The sequence below is a fragment of the Trachypithecus francoisi genome, unplaced genomic scaffold (genome assembly GCF_009764315.1).
Source record: "Trachypithecus francoisi isolate TF-2019V2 unplaced genomic scaffold, Tfra_2.0 Lachesis_group0, whole genome shotgun sequence".
Lineage (NCBI taxonomy): Eukaryota > Metazoa > Chordata > Mammalia > Primates > Cercopithecidae > Trachypithecus > Trachypithecus francoisi.
In genome coordinates, this window is record NW_022681453.1 from 162632689 (window position 1) to 162654857 (window position 22169).

A 22169-nucleotide genomic window follows, 5' to 3' on the forward strand; every position below is an offset into this window, starting at 1 on the left:
GAGCTCCACCCAGTTCGAGCTTCCCAGCAGCTTTGTTTACCTACTTAAGCCTCAGCAATGGCGGGCGCCCCTCCCCCAGCCTCACTGCTGCCTTGCGGTTAGATCGCAGACTGCTGTGCTAGCAATGAGGGAGGCTCTGTGGGCGTGGGACCCTCCCAGCCAGGTGTGGGATATATTCTCCTGGTGTGCCCGTTTGCTTAAAGCACAGTATTGGGGTGGGAGTTATCCGATTTTCCAGGTGTTGTGTGTCTCAGTTCCCCTGGCTAGGAAAAGGGATTCCCTTCCCCCTTGCACTTCCCAGGTGAGGCAGTGCCTCACCCTGCTTCAGCTCTCGCTGGTCGGGCTGCAGCAGCTGACCAGCACCGATTGTCCGGCACTCTCCAGTGAGATGACCCCAGTACCTCAGTTGAAAATGCACAAATCACCGGTCTTCTGTGTCGCTCACGCTGGGAGTTGGAGACTGGAGCTGTTCCTATTCGGCCATCTTGCTCCGCCCCCGCTTTGGGTAACTCTTACAGTGGAGGGTAAGTCCGTCCCCTTCTTAATCAATATGGAGGCTACCCACTCCACATTACCTTCTTTTCAAGGGCTTGTTTCCCTTGCCTCCATAACCGTTGCAGGTATTGATGGCCAGGCTTGTAAACCTCTTAAAACACCCCTATCCTACCTGTCCAAAAACCAGACAAGTCTTAAAAGTTGGTTCAGGATCTTCACCTTATCAAATTGTCCTTCCCATCCATCCTATAGTGCCAAACCCATATACTCTCCTATCCTCAATACCTCCCTCCATAACCCATTATTCTGTTCTGGATCTCCAAGATGCTTTATTTACTATTCCTTTGCAACCTTCATCCCAGCCTCTCTTTGCTTTCACTTGGACTGATCCTAACACCCATCAGCCTCAGCAACTTACCTGGGCTGTACTGCATCAAGGCTTCAGGGACAGCCCCCATTACTTCAGTCAAGCCCTTTCTCATGATTTACTTTCTTTCCATTCATCTGCTTCTCACCTTATTCAATATTTTGATGACCTTCTACTTTATATCCCCTCCCCACAAATCTTATCAACAGGACACTCCTGCTTCTCCAACATCTATTTTCAAAGGGATATAGCATATCCCCCCCAAATTTCTTCCTCATCCATTACCTATCTCAACATAATTCTTCACAAAAACACATGTGCTCTCCCTGCTGATAATGTCTGACCAATCTCTCGAACCCCAATCCCTTCTACAAAACAACAACTCCTTTCCTTCCTGGGCATGGTTGGACACTTTCGCCTTTGGATACCTGGTTTTGCCATCCTAACAAAACCATTATATAAACTCACAAAGGGAAACCTAGCTGATCCCATAAATCCTAAATCCTTTCTTCACCCCTCTTTCCATTCCTTAAAAACAGCCCTAAAAGCTGCTCCCATATTAGCTCTCCCTAACTCATCCCAATCCTTTTTCATTACACACAGCCGAAGCGCAGGACTGTGTGGTTGGAATTCTTACACAAGAGCTGGGATCATGCCCTATAGCCTTTCTGTCCAAACAACTTGACCTTACTGTTTTAGACTGGCCCCCACATTATTCCTGATACCACACCTGACCCCCATGACTATCTCTCTGATCCACCTGGCATTCACTCCATTTCCCCATATTTCCTTCTTTCCTGTTCCTCACCCTGATCACACTTGGTTTATTAATGGCAGTTCCACCAGGTTTAATTGCCACTCACCAGCAAAGGCAGGCTATGCTATAGTATCTTCCACATCTATCATTGAGGCTACTGCTCTGCCCCCCTCCACTACCTCTTAGCAAGCGGAACTCATTGCCTTAACTCAGGCCCTCACTCTTGCAAAGGGACTAGGCATCAATATTTACACTGACTCTAAATATGCCTTCCATAGTCTGCACCACCATGCTGTTATATGGGCTGAAAGAGATTTCCTCACTACACAAGGGTCCTCCATCATTAATGCCTCTTTAATAAAAACTCTTCTCAAAGCTGCTTTACTTCCAAAGGAAGCTGGACTCATTCACTGCAAGGGCCATCAAAGGGCATCAGATTGCATTGCTCAGGGCAATGCTTATGCTGATAAGGTAGCTAAAGAAGCAGCTAGCTTCCAACTTCTGTCCCTCACAGCCAGTTTTTCTCCTCCTCATTGGTCACTCCTATTTACTCTCCAAATGAAGTTTCCACCTATCAATCCCTCTCCACTCAAGGCAGATGGTTCTTAGACCAAAAAAAAAAAAAAAAAAAAAATCTCCTTTCAGCCTCACAGGCCCATTGTATTCTGTCATCACTTAAAACCTCTCATTTCCTTTCCATCATGAAAATCTATCCCCAGTCTGCCACTCTTGACTCCCTCTTGGAGTAGATAGATGAACTTTGCTGACAGGACACTCTCCAATACTTTCACCCTGATGAAGTCCTATTCTTTACTTTTATACTCACTGTCATCCTCGTTACCATTCTTATGTCTCCCTCTACCTCTCCCCAGCTATCTCCACCACACTATCAATCTCACTCATTCTCTCCTAGCTGTTTCTAATCCTTCTTTAACAAATAATTGCTGGTTTTGCTTTTCTCTTTCCTCCAAAATTGCCAAGGCCTTGATTTACTCACCACTGAAAAAGGAGGACCCTATACATTTTTAAATGAAGAGTGTTTTTATTTTGTTTTGTTTTGTTTTTTTACCTAAGTCAGTCTGACCTGGTATATGACAACATAAAAAAACTCAAGGATAGAGCCCAAAAACTCGCCAACCAAGCAAATAATTATGCTGAATCCCCTTGGGCACTCTCTAACTGGATGTCCTGGGTTCTCCCAATTCTTAGTCCTTTAATACCTGTTTTTCTACTGCTTTTATTCAGACCTTGTGTCTTCCGTTTAGTTTCTCAATTCATAAAAAGATGCATCCAGTCCATCACCAGTCATTCTATACGATAAATGCTCCTTCTAACAACCCCACAATATCACCCCTTACCCCAAAATCTTTCTTCAGTTTAATCTCTTCCACTCTAGGTTCCCACACTGCCCCTGATCCTGCTCAAAGCAGCCCTGAGAAACATCACCCATTATCTCTCCATACCACCCCCAAAAATTTTCACTGCCCCAACACTTCACCACTATTTTGCTTTTCTTATTAATATAAGAAGACAGGAACATCAGGCCTCTGAGCCCAAGTGAAGCCATCATATCCCCTGTGACCTGCACATATACATCCAGATGGCCTGAAGCAACTGGAGATCCACAAAAGAAGTGAAAATAGTGAAAATAGCCTTAACTGATGACATTCCACCATTGTGATTTGCTCCTGTCTCACCCTGATAACGATATAGCCTCCCCACCACGCTGTTAAGAAGGTACTTTGTAATATTCTCCCCTGCCCTTAAGAATGTACTTTGTATGCCTATCCCAAACCTATAAGAACTAATGATAATCCCACCACCTTTTGCTGACTCCTTTTTCGGACTCAGCCCACCTGCACCCAGGTGAAATAAACAGCCTTTTTGCTCAAACAAAGCCTGTTTGGTGGACTGTCTTCACACAGACATGCGTGACAGTCTATTTACTCTGATGATGATTTCTTTTGCTGTACAGAATTTTTTTAGTTAAATTAGGTCCTATTTATTTATTTTTATTGTATTTGCTTTTGGGGTCTTACTCATACTAATAATGATTTTAGACCTCAAAAGGAAACTAAAAAATAGAATGCTGGCTGGGTGTGGTGGCACATGCCTGTAATCCTAGCACTTTGGGAGGCTAAAGCAGGAGGATTGCATGAGGCCAGGAGTTTGAGTCCAGCCTGGACAACACAGCAAGACCCTGTCTACAAAAAAATGAAAAATTTAGCCAGGCATGGTGGCACTCACCTGCAGTCCTAGCTACTCAGAAGGCAGGCAGGAGGATCACTTGAGCCCACAAGTTTGAGGCTGCAGTGAGCCATATCATGCCACTGCACTCCAGCCTAGGTGACAGAGCAAGACCATCACACCTCTAAAAATTAAAAAAGTAAAAAATAAATAAAGAAAATAGAATCGTTTCTTTTAAAATCTTGATGCTATATCTCAAAATATTCCAAAATAAAATTCTGTTTGCTCTATGAGTTACCAGTATTTTGAACTTTGGGCTTAGTGGTCTATAATAGTTTTCCATTTCTGCTATAACAAAGTACCCAAAGCTAAACAGCTTAAACAACACAAATTTGTTATCTTACAATTCCAGGGGTCAAAAGTTTGACATGAGTCTCACTGGGTTACTATGAAGGTGTCTGCAGAGTTGCATTCTATTCTGGAGGCCCTACGGGATAATATATTCCCTTGCCTTTTCTAGCTTCTAGAGGTCACTGTATTCCTCGGCTTGTGGACCCCTTCTTCCATCTTCCAGGCAAACACTGTTAGGTTGATTCTTTTTACATTGCATTTATCTTACCCTTCCTCCATTGTTACATTTCTCACCACAGCCAGAAATGTTCTCAGATTTTAAGAACTCATGTAATTACATTGGGTCCACCCAGATAATCTAGTATAATCTCCACATCTCAAGGTTCAAAACCCTGATTACATCTGCAAAGTCCCTTTTGTCATGTAATAAAGCACATTTACAGATTTCAAGAATTAGGACATAAACATTTAGAATAATGTGACTATTGTGGTTGGCACGGTGGCTCACGCCTATAATCCCAGCACTTTAGGAGGCTAAGGCAGGTGGATCACGAGGTCAAGAGATCAAGAGCATCCTGGCCAAAATGGTGAAACCTGTCTCTACTTCAAAAAAAAAAAAAAAATACAAAAATTAGCCGGATGTGGTGGCGGGCACCTGTAAACCCAGCTACTCGGGAGGCTGAGGCAGGAGAATGGTGTGAACCCAGGAGGTGGAGGCTGCAGTGAGCCAAGATCATGCCACTGTACCCCAACCTGGTGACAGAGTGAGACTCTGCACTCCAGCCTGGTGACAGAGCAAGACTCTGTCTTAAAAAAAAAAAAAGAAGAAGAAGAATATGACTATTATTTTCTACCTTCCAGAAGGACTTTCACTTAGAAGACTAGAAGGCCTCAGCTGGACAAACCCTGCTTTCTGCCATCTCACAGATGAACAAGTAGAGAGGTGAAGTGATTTACTCTGTGTCGCACTGCTAATTAAGTTTAGAGCTGAGATTGAATCCAAGTCTCTTGGTTCTGAGTTCACAGCCCTTTTTAGAATGCTGCTACCCAATATGTGGTCAGCACTGACATCATCTTGAGCTTGTTAGAAATGCAGACTCTCAGATCCCACCTTAGACCGAATGAATCAGGTTCCGCATTTTAGCAAGATTCCCAGGTAAATCTCGTACACATTCAGGGTTGAGAATCACTAGCTTACGACATCACGTGGGCTCTGAAAAGCCTCCAGGGAGGTTGCATAGGAATTGAATGGGTGACTGTCTCAAGCAGTTCAGCCTCATCACTCTCTCTTGAGACCTACTGATTCTGATCTAGACTGATCAGACACCTAAAGATGCAGGCTTAGCACTATCATCATCAATCTTTGCTGGTCTGGGGCATTCTCTGGATGCTGAGCTGACTGTTCCAATAAAGTGCTATGCAGCTTTCTCTTCTAAGGAAAGAGGCAGTACAGCAGATCAGTTAAGCCCTTGGACTCTGTAGACAGCCTGCCTGGCCTCAACTCCTGACTCCACTTTAACAAATGTAAAGTTTGTGCGCTTGAATGACCTGCTCATCTTTTCTGTGCCTCAGTTTCCATATTTGTAAAATGGGGATGAAACTAACAGTACCTACTTCACAGGTGAGGATTAAATAAGTTAATAAATATATGGAAAGCACATAGATCAGTGTCTGCCACTAAGCAAAAGCAATGCAAATGGTAGTTATTTACCATTTTTCTGGGAACCCCCAGGCCTCCTCCAAGTGGAATCAAAATCCTAAATGAACTTGGTCTCTAGAATTTCTCCAGATTCTGTATCTGCAAGGGTCAGAGGCTCTGATTATCATCCTAGGTAACCAGAGTATCCACTGGTCTAGAGCTATACTCTAGCCATCAAGGCATTGGGAGGAAGACCAGGGAGGAAGAGATGTCCTTTTGAAAAGCATTAGTTCCCTGGCATGTGATGCTACATTGTCTGTTGCTAATGTTTTTTCTAAGTAATCAAAGAACTTTAAAAAATGCCCATTGGTATAATTACAGTAAGTTTTAAAACTTTAAACCCAGATTACTACATGGCCATACTGTTTTTTCTATTTTTTAGGCTTTCTTCAAGCCAAATGAATTTTAATTCTGATCATCTCTTAGAACCTTAAAGACTGTGGGCTTACTTGGGAATTTACAAATAAAAATTATGTTTTAAAAGCAATATTTTAAAGTTACAAATTGTGATTTGACCTTACTGAGGGACATTGAAGCAGAATTCATTCTCTTATTGAATGAGTATCTGTGGAGTTTGCAATACATCGTTTCAAATTTTCTATTTCAGCCAGCAATGGAATCTTAAAGTTCAAAAATCTCTTAAAGTTCATTTTATCTACACCCCCATTGGATGCTTGACTCACCTTCATAACATCTTTACTGATTTTAAAATATGCTAGATTCTCACAACTTTAGAAAAATGGAGGAAGGTCAAGGATAACTTAGTAAATCCAAACTCATTATTTAAAATATTTCCAATTTCAAATATAAGGTATGTTATAAACTAAGAGACAGCATAAATGAATACTAAAATGGAAATTACCCAACAAAAAATTTACCAGCCTGCAGTAATCCAACTATACAGGATATATCACAAACATTGTAAGAGCTAATGGTAGGAACACATAAAAAAGATTATTTCCAGTGAATTCTTGGTTTGAAATCTACTCCTTCTATGACAATTCTCTTGTATTGAACATAGTTTTAGCAATTCAAAAATGAATCTATTCCTAATGTTTTATTTAATAAGAGAAGATTTATGAAATAATCTGTTGGTCTGAATTAGTGGAGTAAGAGTTATAGAATTGTAGCACTAAAAAGAGATGGTGCAAGTTATCTTTATTTCAATGAGGAACTAAAATCTTAGAGAGGCAAAATGGCATTACAATTTCAGGGTCTAAGGCAGTTTCTGAAGGATGACATCAGAAATAACAGGAAGCTCTAGGTCACTGCCTGACTGCCCTAGAAAAGCTTAGGCTGGGTCCCTTGACAACTGGGCCTGGTAACTGTCAATTAGCAGCATATTGCAGTGACTAAATCAAGTATGACACCACTCAGCCCTGGCTGGCAATCAGGAGACACATTTTTCACGACAGCAGACAAACCATGTTTTACCTTGATTCAGTTCAGCAGTGGTGCCTTCTGTCAAGGTCCTCCTTATGGACTAGGAGATATTTGGTACTATGGGAAAAGGTTAGACCAAATGGCTACCTCTTCAATCCTCACTGACCACTGTGTGTGATATGTTTACTTACTGATTTTCCTCTTTAGCCTTAAAGAAATTCCAAGGCAAGGGTAGTGACATGTTTGTCATAGAGAGCCAAAGAAACAAAATGTCTAAAAGCATAAGCTCTATCTACAGTCACAGTCTTTGGCTCTATCAGTTAATAGCTGGGTGATTTTATTTAAGTTATGTAATCTCTGTATGCCTATTTTCTTAACTGTAAAATCCAGATAATTATACTATTGTCACAGTGGATTGTTATAACATTTAAGTGAGAAAATATACTGAGAGTAAAATTGAATACTGTTAGTAACCAGACTGCAGTGTTTATAGCAGAACATCAATACAATATTTCTTTTTTTTTTTTTGAGATGGAGTCTTGCTCTGTCGCCCAGGCTGGAGTGCAGCGGTGCAATCTCAGCTCACTGCAAGCTCCACCTCCTGGGTTCACACCATTCTCCTGCCTCAGCCTCCCGAGTAGCTGGGACTACAGGTGCCCGCCACCATGCCCAGCTAGTTTTTTTTTTTGTATTTTTAGTAGAGACGAGGTTTCCCTGTGTTAGCCAGGATGGTCTCGATCTCCTGACCTTGTGATCCGACTGCCTTGGCCTCCCAATGTGCTGGGATTACAGGTGTGAGCCACCATGCCCAGCCCATCATTACAGTATTTCTAATAGCCCATACTGTGGATCACACCACTGCTGCAAAATGACTAACAGTTCCTTATTCTGAGTGATTGCTGCTTTCTTACAAACATTATGCCCACTTCCTCTCTGTTCTTCCTGTCTCTAGAACAAAGATTATCAAGATATCCAATTCTGAACTGTCCTTTCTTCTTGACAGCATCCATTCCAAAACAAGCTCCTGCTTCTCTGATGCCACCTTAAAATCACTCAGCCTTAAGTCCAAATTTCATTTCAAGCCCCTCACAGGTCACTCTTTTGGAAACATCCTCAGACATATGCTGTCTTTTGCTGCATCAAGCTAATTAAACTCAACTTTGTATGAGTTCTTGTTTTCTCCTAGTAGTGTTGGTTGATGGGCTTCCACAATGCTGAGCACATACTCTAGCACATTAGATGGATAAGAAATGTTAGTTATTGGCAGTAGTATAGAAGTCTTCTTATTCTCAACTTCTTGCATGTAGCACACCTCAAAACATGTTTGCTCAATGAAGAGCCATCCTTAAGTATCTGGGAAGCCAGGCAGCATGGCTAGAATGAAGAGATGTAGTTTTTCCTTCAAGGTTCAAAATAGTATTGAAAAGTGTCTAAGGTAACTGCAACAGCAATGAGTGGAATGAATGGACAAGCAAAGCATAGCAAAGATTTTTTAGCCCACTAAAGTCCAAGTAGTGGCTAGAAATTGACCATTGTCTGGACCTGTTAAGCCAGGATAGCCAGATCTCTAGTAAAAAGAGAAGGTTGAAATAGCTACACTTTAAAGTTCTTATTTCCAAATTTCTACAAACAGTAATCTGACAAATAAGGGAATTAGTAGAAGAATAAAAGTCCTAGTCACATAGATGGTGATTAGGCTGGATCTGGAACCCAGGACAGGGGATTGTTTGTAGAGAAGGTGCATTAGCTATCTATTGCTGCGTCACAAATTACCCTAAAGCTTAATGACTCCAAAAAACAGTAATCATTTATTTTCTATGGCAATTTCTTCTGGTCAGGAATTCTTGAGTTGCCTGGCTGGGTGATTCAGGCTTAATGTCTTCACGAGTTGCAGCCTAGGGCTGGTGGATCCACTTCCTAGGTGGCTCAGACATGACTGGCTAGTTGATTCCTCTTCATATGTTTCTCCCTGCAGAGCTGTTTGAGTGTATGCAGGAAATGACGGCTAGCTTTCTCCATAGGGAGCAATCCAAGAGACAAAAACTGAAGTAACAATATATTTTATGATCCAGCCCTGGCAGTCATACATCATTTCTATGGCTGTAGTCTCTTGCTAACACATGCCAACCCTGTTTCAGTGCCAACTCTGCTCCTCTGCCAGATGTGTTGTTTTGGGCTAGCACTTAAATTCTGAGTCAGTTTCCTCATTTATAATTCAAAAATAACTACTTCCTTTCAGGACCGATTTTTATGATTAACAAATACAAGATTATCAAGCGCTGCTTAGCATAATGAGTTGCCCCACAACGGGCACTATATAGAAGTGTTTTCATTTTCCTTAGCGTCCTTAGGAAGTCTGTCCTTATTATTCTAAAGTTTAAACTCTGAACATCCCCCTTTATTTTACCCCTGGAGAGGCGAGTCTGTCCCCACCCATCCGTACCAACTCCAACTCAGATCCAAAGCAGGACAACGGTGGAAGCGGAACTATAGTTTCCGGAGAGCGATTCCAGTGCCCGGAATTCATTGTAAAACGCACCGGAAGTGGGTCCGGCGTTTCTTTCCGTCGCGGAGGGCAACGTTCGGAGACCATTCCGGCTACCCTTGCGGCGACTTCCCCACGGCTGCTGAGTCCACGTGGCGGTGGCGTGGGGACGCTCTGAAAGCAGAGCGGCGGGGCGCCCGGAAGTCGTGAGTCGAGTCTTCCCAGGCTAATCCATGCCGGGTTGGAGGCTGCTGTCCCAGGTCGGCGCCCAGGTGCTGGGTCGAGTCAGGGAAGGCCTGGGTGCTGCCGTTGGCCCGGGGAACAGGTAGGAAGGTGTGAGGGTGTCCTGCACAGCCGCGTCCTGGAGCAGTGGAATGGCCTGGTGCAGTTGGGCCTACTGTGGGTGCAGAAGGAAGGGGCTCTGTTCAGACGTGGGACACAGAAGAGTAAGGGCCGTTAACCTAAGGAAGCACGTTGTAAGGGGATTGAAGTGGTGATTTTTAAAAAACGCTTATGAGCCAGCCCCTAGCAGCGAAGGCTATTAACAGCAGTCATATCTTACAATTAGTGAGCGTTTGCCAGGTACTGAGCGCTCTGCTAAGTGTATGAGGTGCCTTATGTAGCCTCACGGGAGCAAACTACTATCATAAAGATTACAGTTAAAACTGAAGGCTAGAGAGGTGAGTTAATTTGCCCAAAGTCACTCAACTAATAAGTAGAAAATTGGGAATCTAACCTGAATTTACCTGACTACAAAAGGAGAGTAGACTGCAGAAAGCTTTACTTCCGTTCTGACCCTCCATGCAAGAATTACACCCCTTCTTCCTGACCTCCACCCACTAAGGGTACGCTCACCTGTTCAGAGATCGTTCAGAGATCATGCCTTTTGTGGATCTTTTAACTTTGCACACCCAGTTTCTTTACTTCTCTGAACCCAGGCCATGTCATTGCAGGGAGGAGGTGAGCTTATTAGACAAACAGCATGCCACCTTCTGCCACCTCCACTGAATGTGTAACTATTAAGGTACACGTCCAAATGGGTTAGTGACTTCTCATGTCTATAGGTAGGACTGTTTTTTTGGGAATCTGTTTATCTGCGAGGAGAAAATGAATTTTTTTTCTCCAGGGTAACGACTAACAGTTTAAATGTCAGCCTTATCCGAAGGAATGTGGGGGTGAAGAAAAGGTTGGAGACATGAAAAAAAAGTATACAGAATCTAAGCCCTTTCCTAAGGCCCTGACTGCACTTTCCAATTTGTGACTTCCCTTTTCTATATTAAATGGAGGAAGTTTTAAAATTGTGGTTTGGTTTTATTTTTTCTTTTTATAGAACACACATCTGGCTTTTTGTTAGAAGTATTCATGGGAAGAGTGGTACATGGTGGGATGAGCATCTTTCTGAAGAAAATGTCCCATTCATTAAGCAGTTGGTCTCTGATGAAGATAAAGCCCAATTAGCAAGTAAACTATGTCCTCTGAAAGATGAACCATGGCCTATACATCCTTGGGAACCAGGTGATTATTTTGTATTTGATGAGCTCTCTTTTCCTAATTACCGTGTGGCTGGACACATTTAAAATCCTAGTGACTGCTTGATAAATTTATCATTAATTTATTTTTCATGTGCTGTGTCTGTTCTATTGTGGTTTGTTTTGCAAGTTTATATCCAACCTCCTAGTCTAGTTTTAGTGAATGCCTGATGATAATAAAGACCTTCGGCCGGGCGCGGTGGCTCAAGCCTGTAATCCCAGCACTTTGGGAGGCCGAGACGGGCGGATCACGAGGTCAGGAGGTCAAGACCATCCTGGCTAACACGGTGAAACCCCGTCTCTACTAAAAAATACAAAAACCTAGCCGGGCGACGTGGCGGGCGCCTGTAGTCCCAGTCACTCGGGAGGCTGAGGCAGGAGAATGGCGTGAACCCGGGAGGCGGAGCTTACAGTGAGCTGAGATCCGGCCACTGCACTCCAGCCTGGGCGGCAGAGCGAGACTCCGTCTCAAAAAAAAAAAAAAAAGACCTCCTTGAGAAGCTGTTTTATAGGTGAAGGGAGAGTCATTCTGCATACATTCTCTTGTTTACTTCAGCTAAAAAGAATATAAGTCAGGAAAGAAAGGCTGCAAGAGTGTGATGTAAATTGTAATGTGTTGCATGGATGTTCAGTTGGGATGTTGTAGCACTGTAGATTTGGGAAGCATAACTCCTGAATCAGCTCTTGGTGTCTAGAAAGATGCTAAACCCATGTGTAGCCAGACCAAGAGGAATAAGGCCTTTTCTATTAAGTGTGTGGTTCCTGGTTAGGGTTTATTGTGACAGTTGAATTGGTTGTCAAAACTTCTTAATGAGGCAACTTTACCAGTATATGCAAAGAATCTAAGTGTCTTGTTGTAGACGTACATATTTTAGCAATATATGACCAGTTGTGACATCTCTATAGCCTCAGCTATCTTCTCAGAGTCTGAGTAATAGATGTTTTCTAATGAATAAAGTTGGGTAAGAATTGATACTAGGAAAGCAAAATGATGGATTTATCATGCCCTGTATGAATGCCATTATTTTAAAACCAGAATATATCTAACTTATGTATTTTCTTTATTTCATCTATTTATGTTTGTTCATTTTACAAATATTTATTGAGCACCAATATGTCATGCCAGGCATGGTTGAAGGCACTTATGTCTGTAAAGAACACTCCTATTTTACTCTGAATATATTGGCATATTTCTTTTGTGCCTGCTCCTCATACTGAAACCTGGTTTTGGGAAAAACGATTTCATCATATTGGCGAGTGTTGCAAAAGCTTTAGTTCACATTGCTTTGGTTTTAATTGCCAGGTTCCTTTAGAGTTGGCCTTATTGCCTTGAAACTGGGCATGATGCCTTTATGGACCAAGGATGGTCAAAAGCACGTGGTCACATTACTTCAGGTAAGAAAGAAACAGAAGATGTAAGAGATATCTATGTGTCTCAAGATCTGTTTGTGCAAACCTTAACAAGAACTGTTTGTATCCTGAAACATGGAACTGTATGGTGAAGAAAGGGGTAATGTTGAACATAAATAGTATTAAAGAACTTATGGTGATTTCAGGAATGCCCTCACCCTTGCCTGAGCAATGGCCTTCTGATACTGGTATTTGGACAACCGGAGCAATGAATTTTTTTTTTTAAGTATAACCTATCCTTTTACAGATCCCCTTGTTTACTTCATAATTGGAAAAACATCTCAGTCCCATTTTGTTTTCTTTTATGGAATTCTTTCAACTCCACATTACAGTTTTGATCTTTTTGCTAACAGAATATAATACTCTTGTCTGGCGAGGCTGCATTTTGTTCACTAAGATAAGCTGTAGTCTAATGGGTAAGAATGTGGGTCCTGAGACCAGAATACCTGAGTTGCAGTCCTGATTCTGCCACTTACTAGTGTGTTCCTTGGAGCACTGTGCCTCATCTGTAAAAGATGCTCTATTCTGTAAAAGAAATAATTGTGACCTACCTCAAAAGGTTATTGTGTAGGTTGCACAAGATGATAAATGTCAGGCACTTGAAACAATGTTACGTGTCCACTATATATTAGCTACTATTGTCTTTATCATTATTATTGTTGTTGTTGTTATTATTGTTATTATAGAAAGATACTGGTAGGAGATCATCACTCCCCAAATCACTTTGAACAACTCAGTTGATCCTTGTGGCTTAGTCTTAGGCAAGTAATGATACAGGTGATGTAAAGTACGAGCTCATGCACCTAAGTGCTTGAAGTGCTAATAAGGCACAAAGAGTCTATAGATCCCTTTCTCATTATTATTGGCTCTGAATGATCAAGTATAAGACAGTAGTTTTGTGAACTCTGAGGAAACTGGTGGGGGCAGGGGACTTTCAGGAATGGCTGGTGGGATTATAAATTGGTACAAAACCATTTTGGAAAACACTTTAGTATTATATGGCAAAATTAAGACGGGTAAGCCTTGTAGTCTAGCAATTCCGCTTCCAAGTATTACTAGAAAACTTGAGCAGCAGCATCACACTTAATCCCAGCAAACTAGAAATAACCCAAGTCTCTGTCCACAGTAGAACAGGTAAACAGATCATGTTATTTTCACATAATGAAGTGTTGTACAGCAATGAAAGTGAACAGAATAGAGCTACACACAATATAGATGAACCTTACAAATAAGTGAATTAAGACATGGAAGAGTACCTAAAATCTGATTCCATTTATATAAAGTTTAAAGCAGGCAAATCTAAATACATTATTAAGCAATACTTTCTAAAATAGTAATTACAAAGAAAAGTAAATGGTTACCATAAATGTCAACAGTTATTTCTAGGGCAGTGCTTCTCAAATTTTAGTGAACCTCAGAATCACTTAGAGGTCTTATAAAACACCAAGATTCTGTTTCAGTGGGTCTGGATTGAGGCCTGAGAATCTGCATCTTTAAGTTCCCAGGGGATCCTGACACTGCTTGGCTGGTCACCATACTTTTGAGTACTCCTGCTCTAGGGTAAAAAGATGAGGAGGTGATTGGGAAGAGACACACACGGGCTTTTGGGATTTTACTTTTGAGCTGGGTAGTGGTTGCATGTATATTTTGTTTATACTCATTTTATCTTTTATTTTTTTGAGATGGAGTCTCGCTCTGGTGCCCAGGCTGGAGTGCAGTGGTGCGATCTTGGTTTACTGCAAGCTCCGCCTCCCGGGTTCTCGCCATTCTCCTGCCGTAGCCTCCCGAGTTGCTGGGACTACAGGCGCCCACCACCACGCCTGGCTAATTTTTTGTATTTTAGTAGAGATGGGGTTTCACTGTGTTAGCCAGGATGGTCTTGATCTCCTGACCTCGTGATCCACCCACCTCGGCCTCCCAAAGTGTGTATTTAATCATTTTTTTAAAAAAAATTTATGTTTTTAAGATTGTGGTTGGTGTTAGAGGAAAGATGAGGTAAGTAACTGTAGGGAATTCCTGTTTGTCCTAAGGTCTCAATGTGGCTGGTTTGCAATGTTAAAATATGTATTGGCACATGCTTAGTTTTTTATGTTTGTTTTTTTAGGTACGAGACTGCCATGTCCTAAAGTATACTTCAAAGGAAAACCATAATGGAAAAACGGCAGCCCTGTCTGTAGGGGGAAAAACTGTATCACGTTTTCGTGTAAGGATGTATTTTCATAGCTAGAATACCGCATTTTTCATCCGTTTCAAATGTGGATGAGTTTATGTTTTGAGATTGTTCCACAGCCACAAACTTGCATTTGTTTGTGAGGAAAATTGTGTATTTGGGGGAGGCAGTCTGGCACAGCCATTTTGCCCGGGAGTCTTGGAGACTCTTGAGTTTGTTCTAATACCTCCCCCTGTATCTGGAACAAGTACTTTTACCTCTGTAAGCTGTAGTGTTTGTATATCTGTATAATGGGAATAAAAATACTACTTACCTAATAGGTTTATCACATGGATTAAATTAGGTTTTTCAAATGTGCCTAGAATATAACAGACACTCAGTAGATTTGGTTGTTATTGTTTTATGTTCCATTTCACTTTCTTCCTATGGAAAGTTGTCTTAACACTTGACACCAAGAGCACGTGGAAATTAATTTTGTGTATTCTAGAAGGAGCTTTCAGTGTTTAGGAGAAAGCTATATAAGAACCCAAATCACATTTTTTTAATAAAGCATTTTTTTTTTAAAGTAGAGTACTGAGTGTGTAGTTTGGAAAAGCTGCCTACTGAGTATCCTGTATTGAATAACTAAAACCAGAAAACCTTTCTCAAAATGGTGATGGCTTTCACTAAACATGTTTAGGTTTACTAGAACACATTGCTTATCTCTAAGACAACCTTTTTTCCGTTGTAAATTGTTTATGAAATGAACAAGGCAGAAGTTAGGATACAACCTATACTCTCTGACTCTCAAAACTATCAGTTGTTTATTGTGTGCCTACTAACTCCTCTATTTTCTTATCCTAGTTAACTTTTATTGAACATTTATTACATGCCACATGCATAAGCATTACGCCTTTTTCATTTGTTGCTTTATGTATACTTTTCAGCCTCTGAGGCTAACGCAGTTAACTAACTCATTCAAAGTCACCCACTGGTAAGAAGTAGAGTGACAGACTCCAGAGCCTTATTTAAGTGTGTCTTGATATCTACCCCCTGGGAGCTCATAAGCTAGTGAGGAAGTTACACAAATAAACCAGCCATCCCAGTACAATATTATAAATCTAAGGAGCACAGAACCAGAGACAGCCAATTCTGCCAGGGAAAATCCCAGGAGGTTTCACAAGGAGGAGAACAGAAAGGAAAATGGCTGTTAGAGGCATTCCAGAAAGAATGGCCTCTGTAGAAGCAGAGACAACATGGAAGAGCATGTGTTCTTGGGAAGAGAAGTGTAATGTGGCTGCATCTTAGTGTGCAGGCCGGGCCAGTGTTGGGAGGGTGGTGAAGTTGTAGCTATCAAGGTAGTGTGAGGTTTAGACTTCATCCTATAAACTTTGAGGTGCTTTCTGAATTCTTTAGGTAACTTGTTCAAATTGTTAAATTAGTTACCTAAGATTTTAAAAATCTAGCAAGAGGAAAGACTTTAGGAGACTGTTTTAAGAGATCAGGGGAGAGTTGATAAGAGCCTTTATAAGCAAGGCAGTTGCACTGAGATTGGAAGAAGCAGGGATTGGAAAGGACTGGGTGGAAGGACACAGGTCAGTGCTGATGACATACTCTGGAATAGGAACAAGGAAAAGGGAAGCTTTGGAGGAAAGCGATGTTTGAGATGTTCACAAAATCATAGTTCTATAAATGGTGAGAAATACTGATAGTTGGTAAGTGGTGGATATCATTGAAATCTGTGACATGGTTTATTTTGTTTCGTGTTAGAGAAGTTAGCTATTTTTGAGTATTATGGTAGCATAGACCATTTATTTTTCTTTACAACTTTGTAATAATATCTCTCCTGCTATTCTTAACAATTTATTGACTAACAAGCTCGGGCTTCAAATAACTCCATAGTAATTATAACGTACAATGAGATATTTATGGGAACTTTTTAAAAAAATCAAGTGTTTGACTTTTTAAAAGTGTATTAATATGTACCAGCCTTTATATGAGTAATTCTTTGGTTTGATAGATGCCACTGTTTCCTACTTGATTGTACTTCTGGGTTTTTGTAATGACTAGCATCATCATCTTCATTTTCATTACCAGTTTTGTAAATTGATGACTTCATGGCCTTGATGTTTGTAAATCAAGCATGCTAGGGTAATCCCTTCTGCCCCAGCAGGTCTGTGAAGGTTGCTTCCCCTGAAATACGAGGTGGTGAGAGAATAAGTGATGTGGGATCAGAAGAGTTGAGTTCTAATCCTGATTTCTACCTTTAGGTCCCCCTTACTCACCTTTTGAACATCTGTTTTCTTACCCGTAAAAACAAGGAATAGTACTTGATGGTCTCTAAATTCTCTTCCAGTTCTGAAAGTCTCACATTGGTTCTCTGAATATTTTAGTTCTCAAGAAAAAAAAAGTTTGGAGAAAAAAAGTGGGAGCTCAATTTATTCTATTTTACTTAGTGATGAAGATGTGTTATAATCAAAATTTTATGAAAGTAATACTAATAGTATTACTGTAACAGTACTAATAATTAAAAATATTACAGAAATGATAGGTACTGCATTTCATAGTTGAGGCTGTTCACACATTTTTTTCTCTTTAGCTTATTCTGATAGCTTTATTCTCTTCAGTGGTTGCATAGCACAGCAGGGTGATTTGGATGTTATGTTCTAATGTTCTGGATTTTGACCCACTTAATTTACATAAACTTTGAAAACTTCACTTCTCTAGCATAGAAAGTACTGCAAAGGCCCTTCTTTCTTCAAGATACAAAATTTCTAAGTCCAGATGACATTTATTACAATATCAAAAAAAAGCTTTGTCTATAAACTGACCTTTCTTCAAAATGAAATGTGAAAATGAAGTTTTAGAATTATTTGTAAATACAACATTTTTGTTGGAAAACAGATTTTTGAAGCTAAAGGTATACAGACTTCATATTATAGCTCTCAAGAAAAATTGCAAATAGATTGATTATAGAGGATTTTTTAAAAAACGAAGACCTATGAATATAGAATTTCATATATCTAAACATTTGGAAATTAATTAAATCACTTTTATTTATAATAGTGTTAGAACTGTTTTCTTTTCATCTGTAAAGAATTTATGACTCCAAGAAATTAGACTACATTGCCTTTTTATTTTGTACCTTATTATAAATAAAAACTGATGTGGTACATAGTGTTTTTGAATGAGGAAGTTAAATGGCCTTCAACATTGATTAAATCAATTCATCTTAGGAGGAGAGGTATTTTCATTGTGGGAAGGATAATTGCAGAGAACTGTGAAGTGGGGGAAAAGAATGCAACCGCATAGATGGGATTATCCAAGTGTGACAATACTGTCAGTCTTTTAAATTGCCTTTTGAAATCATTTACTTATTTAGAAGTTTGAAAAAAAAAAGTCTTTCACACTGCTTCTGGTTTTAAGTCCACTTGAGCATTTGGTTTTCCTCCTGACTGAGACCTAATTTTACAATATTTTGATTTTTTATTTTAAAATAAAAAAGTGTTTATTAGTGAAATTAGATGATAAGTATGTTTTACCTTGGTTCTATTTATGGTTTAGTCTAAAAAGTTACTTAGGTTGAGATGTTTATATGGTCTGTTTTGTATTACTAAAATAGTAAAGGATTTTCCTCAGAAACTTCCAGATATGCTTAAAAAGCTGACATTAACAAAATAATATGCTTTTAAAATCATGTGGAATATGTGAATGTCAAAAATAAACTTGATTCTAAAATTTAATAAATCTGAATTTTATACATCAGGAAAATAATTTCGGGGAGCCATACTGTTAAATGAAAATTTTGTGTTTGTACTTGTTGCAGAAGTGAGTATGATTGAAGATGAAAAGCAGGGTACTTGATAATAGTGGTGTTGGGCGTTAGTGTTAATTTCAGCATGTAGGAAATAAAATAATAGAGAATGATTGGAATGAATTTGTGGTATCACTCTTGTGGAGGAAAGGATAGCTTCTTGAGAGAACTCTATGAGGTGTCAAACAGTCTTCAGTGGACATCAGAGTAGAGCTTCTCAGCATTTGTTGTATGGCTCCACTGGAGAGCCCCAGGGAGATTCCTGGTAAGTTGTAGACTGATCCAAAAATTAAACTTCTGTGCTTACAAGCCAGTGCCACCCAATTTCATGTCAACTATAGGCAACTGAGTAAGTTATAAAGGGGTACTAACGGTTTACATTTTAAACTGAACAGGTAACTAAAGTTTGCTGAGTATTCACATATTCTACAAACAAGTCTGACTATGCAGGCACTTCACTGGAATTTCGGGGAAGGATACTTTGTTATTATCAGTGTTATCTTGAGTTGATTAGGGTTTTTCAGTTGCTGCTATTCTTATTTTTTAAATTATAAGTTACTATTGGTTTGGTTTTATAGTAGTTTCTTGCCGATTTGTTCATCCTTAGAGCAAGTCATGATGTATCTTTTAGGCCTGTACTTTTACAGTAACTAGACCTGAAGATTGAGGCCACAAACACAGTAACATTGTGTTCCAAGAACTGATGCAGCAGAAGAGTAGAAAAGTAGGAGGAGTTAGACAAACTTTATACCCAGATGGATGCCTGTCCTTTATCTTCTGTTTCTTTTCATTGTTCATTTAGCCCACTTCTTTATTGTCTAACCTGCCACTGTTCTTAGCTGTAAAGTTAGAGACACAGATGAATAAAAAACAGCGTTTACCATCCAGGTGCTCACAGGTCAGCATGCTGACCAACATTTGAGTAGATAAGTGTATGGTGATATGGACAATAATTGAGATATATTCCAGTGTCTAGTGTTGGTATAGACAAAGGAGCAATGTGCTCTGGTAAGGCTGCTCAGAGAGGGATCTGGATAGGAAATATAACTGAATTTAGTACTGGAGACATTTACTTATATTTCCTAGTGTGAAGGGTGCCTCTTTTCACCAGAATAAAACCAACATGGATACATCTGCCTGGTGTTCCCTCTTCCTCAGCTTTGAAGCTTTAAGCAGGGTAGGGAGGAGATCACAGCTGAAGAGAGTGGTGCAGACAGATACAGGTAAGCATACATAGAGTACAATAGCTATTGGGGGCCTTCAGGGTATGGTTAGAAAGTTGAGGGAGAGGGAACAACAGGAAAATAGATGTACTATGTTATATATTGTGATGAAAGAGGCCCTCTTCACATCAGGAAATTGTCAAGTCCTATAGCAATCTATATCGAGTCTTAAGAATTAAGGTTGGGGGGAAGACCCAGGAATTATAAGAAAATAAGATGTCCATAGGTTTTGTTTTTAATGACACTGGTTGTAGTGATGTTTACAATGGCAGGACAGAAGGCAGGAGTGGAGAGCAGACAACAGGATCTACCAGGAGCTGGGGATACAGCAACAACTAAAGCAAGTCTCTGCTTTCAGGAAGCTTACATTTGGGTAGGTTTGGGGGTGAAATGGAGAGGCCCTTACATAGAACAGGGATTCCCAACCCCCAGACTGTGGACTGCTCTGTGGCCTGTTAGGAACTGGACTGCACAGCAGGAGGTGAACAGCAGGTGAGTGAGCATTAGTTACCACCTGAGCTCTACCTCCTGTCAGTCAGATCAGTGGCAGCATTAGATTCTTACAGAAGCACGAACCCTCTTGTGAGCTGTGCATGTGAGGGATCTAGGTTGCATGCTCCTTATGAGACTCTAATGCCTGATAATCTGAGGTGGAACAGTTATCATTCTGAAACCGTCCCTCCTGCTGCCTCCACTGGTCTGTGGAAAAATGGTCTTCTGTGAAACCAGTCCCTGGTACCGAAAAGGTTAGGTACTGCTATCATAGAAGACATAGAAACAGTAAAAAATGTGTATCATGACACATGGAGATAAATGCTTTGAAGGATAATACTAAAAATGTAAAGGATTTTTCTCGGAAGCTTCCTGGTATGCTTAAATAACTGGTATTAATAAAAATAATATACTTTAATAAAATAAAAGTAGGCTGAAGAGTTGATAAGTGACAAAAAATGGTGCTATTTCAGATTGAGTAATTAGACAAGGTAAGTTGATATTCTGATCGATACCTGAATAAGTAAGGGAGCCAGTCATGCAAAAATATGGCAGAAAAGCATTCTAGACAGGCAATAGGATGTGCAAAGGTCTTGAGGCCAGTGTGTAATGTGTTCTTGGGCCAATAAGGGAGTGCATTTTTTTCTGAAGCAGGGTGAGTCAGGAGGAGAGTAAAAGATGAGGTCAGATTGTGTAGAACCTTTTAAACCATGGTAAGGACTTAGGACTGGATTCTGCAAGAAGTAGGAGCCACTGTAGTTATATGATATGGCTTGAGTTTTAAAATGATAATGCCAGCCTGTGAATTGAGAACAGACTAGAGAGTCAGGAGTGTGGAAGGTTGGAGACCAGTTAGGAGGCTATTGAAATAATCCAGGCAGAAGATAGTGGATGAGGTTGACGTTGGGATGGGGTGGTAAGTGGTTGGTGTGGGCTGTATTTTTAAATAGTCTGGAGGAATTGCTGATGAATGGGACGTGAAATGTGAAGAAGAAAAGAATCAAAGGTGACTATAAGATTTTTGGCCTAAACAGCAGCATTGTGGGAGTTACCTTGTTTATTGAGATTTGGACGAAGGCCAGGGAAGGGCAGGCTTGGTTAAGGGAGTTCAGTTTTAGACACGTTAAGCTTAAGTTTCTATATGACATTGAAGTGGAGATAATGGCTTGACAGTTGGACATAGGAATTTATAGTTCAGAGTAGAATTTGGAATTGAAGTTAGAAATGTGCAGTCATTCACATATATGAGAATCGAGGGAGTAGTAACTGGAAGCCAAGAGAAAGTCTTTTGTGGAGAGAGTGGTCACCTGTGTTAAGCATTGCTGGTAGATTCAGTAAAATGAGTATCAACCAGTGTCGTTGACTGGAGATCCTTGGTGAATGACAAGCACTTTCCATTGAGTGCTAGGGGCTGAAAACGCCTAAGTAAACTGGGTTCACAGAATGGGAGGAGAGAAAGTAGACTTGGCAAGTCCTTCCAGGAGCTTTGCTGTAAGAGGGAACAGAAAAATTAGCTAAAGAATATGTGGTCAAGGAAAAGTTTGTTTTAATATGTGAATTATTGTGACATGTTGTATATAGTGATAGGAAGTTCCAGTAGAAAGAGGAGAAAAATGAAGATTTCTTAGAAGAGAGTGGGGACAGTTTCAGGAGGGAACTATTGAATAGGTGTGAAGGGGTGGGAATTAGTGCTTTTAATAAAAATATGGACAGCTTATCTATCAGCATGATTTCCAGCCCCAATTTGACATAGAAATCATGTGAGGTGCTTGAAAATTAGCAATGCCTAGACCCCACACTAGACAGTGAAGTTACAATCTCTAAGCAG

General features: G+C 40.3%; 1 protein-coding gene across 2 annotated transcripts in view; it reads left to right on the forward strand.

Annotated features, from left to right (window-relative positions):
* Positions 1-9769: 9769 nt before the first annotated feature.
* Positions 9770-22169, forward strand: part of MRPL3 (mitochondrial ribosomal protein L3) — a 40811-nt gene continuing 28411 nt past the window's right edge. The window contains exons 1-4 of one of the 2 annotated variants that reach the window (XM_033212673.1): positions 9770-10049; positions 11055-11239; positions 12557-12648; positions 14768-14866. In XM_033212673.1, coding sequence (XP_033068564.1) covers positions 9958-10049; positions 11055-11239; positions 12557-12648; positions 14768-14866 — 468 coding nt within the window. In that variant the 5' untranslated portion in view covers positions 9770-9957. The remainder of the gene's footprint in view (positions 10050-11054; positions 11240-12556; positions 12649-14767; positions 14867-22169) is intronic. The other variant, XM_033212674.1, reaches the window with a different exon arrangement.